At 63.1% G+C, this 2,467-nt stretch overlaps 1 protein-coding gene across 1 annotated transcript; it reads left to right on the top strand.

Annotated features, from left to right (window-relative positions):
• Positions 1–567: 567 nt before the first annotated feature.
• Positions 568–2,119, top strand: AMSG_10847 (uncharacterized protein; the record flags this gene model as incomplete). Its single annotated transcript, XM_013897696.1, has 3 exons — positions 568–572; positions 623–2,048; positions 2,093–2,119. The coding sequence occupies 3 exons, from the start codon at positions 568–570 to the stop codon at positions 2,117–2,119; spliced, it is 1,458 nt and encodes a 485-aa protein (XP_013753150.1).
• Positions 2,120–2,467: the final 348 nt, after the last annotated feature.

The raw sequence follows: 2,467 nt of genomic DNA on the forward strand, positions 1-2,467 counted from the left end.
CCCCCCCCCCCCCCCTTCTCCCCCCTTACCACCCCCTACCACCCCCTCACCGCATGTCGCCTTCTGTCCACCGTGCGGCTCTGGCTGCGTTTGGCGTGTGTGTGGTGCTGCTGGCTGTGGTGGTCAGACAGTCTGCCATACCACCACCACCACCACCGCCACCGCCACCACCACCCACCCATACTCATCATATCATTCATTTGAAACAAAAAATGGTATCATCTCATCGGACTCGTACTTCTGCTTCTGCTTCTGCTTCTGCTCGACGTCATCGCTTATATCACATGCCGTCGCTACAGCGTCATCTCTTTCAAGCTCTCGTTGCAGAGAATCGCATGGCTCAGCTTCGCCTTGGTGGCTACGTCGAGGCGGTTGGTCCGCAAGATCGGATCAGCGAGTCGGTTGGCCGGCGAGATCAAGTAAGCGGGCAAGACCTTGCAGGCGCGGCGGAAGATACCTCGGCTGACTACCAAGACGACTCTGCGCCGGCCGGCAATCATCTCAGGCCAAGGCAGCAAGCAAAGGTGATCATCAGGGTCGGCAGAGAGCACGAGCTGGTGACGGACAATGTCGTAGTACGCTTTGGCGACACCAGAGAAGGCAGCACTGCTAGCGCCCGCAGTCTGCGGCTGGTGCTTTCCGGCTCGACGCCAGGCCTGTGGCAGCTGGTGGTCGACGGCGTAGAGACCGATGAGCGCGGGATGCATCCCACAGCTGTATCAGGCTCCATCAGAACCGAAAGCCATGTGGTGCGGCTATTCGGCTCGGCTGCAGTTGGCCCGCTGATTCTCACAGCTGTCGAGGTTGTGGCCGACGACGCACAGTGCCGGCTCCCACCTCCGCTCTCGACTCATGCCTTGGCGGGCGATGTTCGCACCGACAGCGCAGCCGCTGACAGTGACGGGCAGCTGGCGGTCCCAGTGCTGGACACCCGGCCGGGCTCGGCCAATGTAATCTATCTGGACTTTGACGGCGAGAATGTGACCGAGACCGAGTGGAACACGCAGTACGGCGGGCCGATGGCTGCGGCACCGTTCTCGATGGACAGCAACATGACAGCGTTTTCTGCTAAGGATATTGCGGTCATCACCACGATTGTCCGCGGGGTGGCCGAGGACTACGCACCGTGGGACATCAGTATTACCACGTCACGGGCGCGGTACGACACGGCGGACGTGTCGTCACGGTCTCACTGCGTCATCACCAACTCGGTCTTTGCCGGCTTCAACACCGGCGGTGTGGCGCACATGTACGCTTTCCCGGACTCGGACTACTGGCAGCCGACGTGGATTTTTGCGTCGAACCTCGACATGGACGTGCAACACATTGCCAGCGCTGCCGCGCACGAGCTCGGGCACCAGCTCGGTCTCTTTCACGACGGACGGACCGGCCTCGGCGAGTACTACCCAGGCCACGGCATCGGCGCCACATCCTGGGCCCCGATCATGGGCCTGCCCTACGGCGCCTCCATCACACAGTGGTCCGACGGGGACTACTTTGGCGCAACCAACACCCAGGACGATGTCTACGACGTGGCATGGCTCAATGCCGTCGACCCTGTCCCGGATGATGTGCCCGACTCGCCCGCCCAAGCTCTCGCCCTTGACACAACTTCGATCCAGGCCGGCGCTGTCCTCGCGTCGGGCGTCATCTCCAACCGTAACGACGCCGATGCATTCCTGGTTGTCGTCGAGCATGCCGGCCCGTTCGCGCTGGATGTCACCACGCTCTCGCAAGAGCTGCCGGGTATGGGCAATCTCGACGTGAGGGCAGAGCTGTACGATGCCAACGATGGATACACCCTCATCCACGTGTCAGACAGCCCGGACGTGGTCACCGCGCGCGTCCAGGCCCAGGCCACATCTTATGCCAAGAACTGGGTAGTTGTCGTCCGTGGCACAGGCTGGGGCCATCCGGCGTCAGCCAACACAACCGGGTATTCTAACTACGGCTCGCTCGGGGCGTACACGCTCTCGGTCAGCCGCTGGCCCGCCGCCCCGGCGCTCTGCAACAGCTCGTCCGTCCGCAACCGCGAATGCGAGGCCTGCGTCACCTACACGGGACCATCGGGCCCGTGCTACTTCTGCCAAAGTCGCGCCGCGTGTCTCGGATATGTTGAGGCGAACACTACGTGTCCTGGAAATGCGATGGGTTTGGGATCTTGTGTGCTGCCATCGCCACCGCCACCGCCGCCGCCTCCACCGCCCTCACCGCCGCCGCCTCCACCGCCATCGCCCCCACCGCCGCCGTCGCCCTCACCGCCACCGCCATCGCCGCCACCATCGCCCTCGCCCTCACTGCCGCCGCCTCCACCGCCGCCGTCGCCCTCACCGCCACCGCCATCGCCACCACCATCGCCATCGCCCCTCCCTGTACAGCAGCCCGACCCTATCGACCGCATATCCACACTAGAAGATAGATCGATGTACTTCGAGGAAGATCTAACACGCCCAAGATCAGTGAATTT

This window comes from Thecamonas trahens (genome assembly GCF_000142905.1).
Source record: "Thecamonas trahens ATCC 50062 unplaced genomic scaffold supercont1.65, whole genome shotgun sequence".
In the NCBI taxonomy this organism is placed as follows: Eukaryota; order Apusomonadida; family Apusomonadidae; genus Thecamonas; species Thecamonas trahens.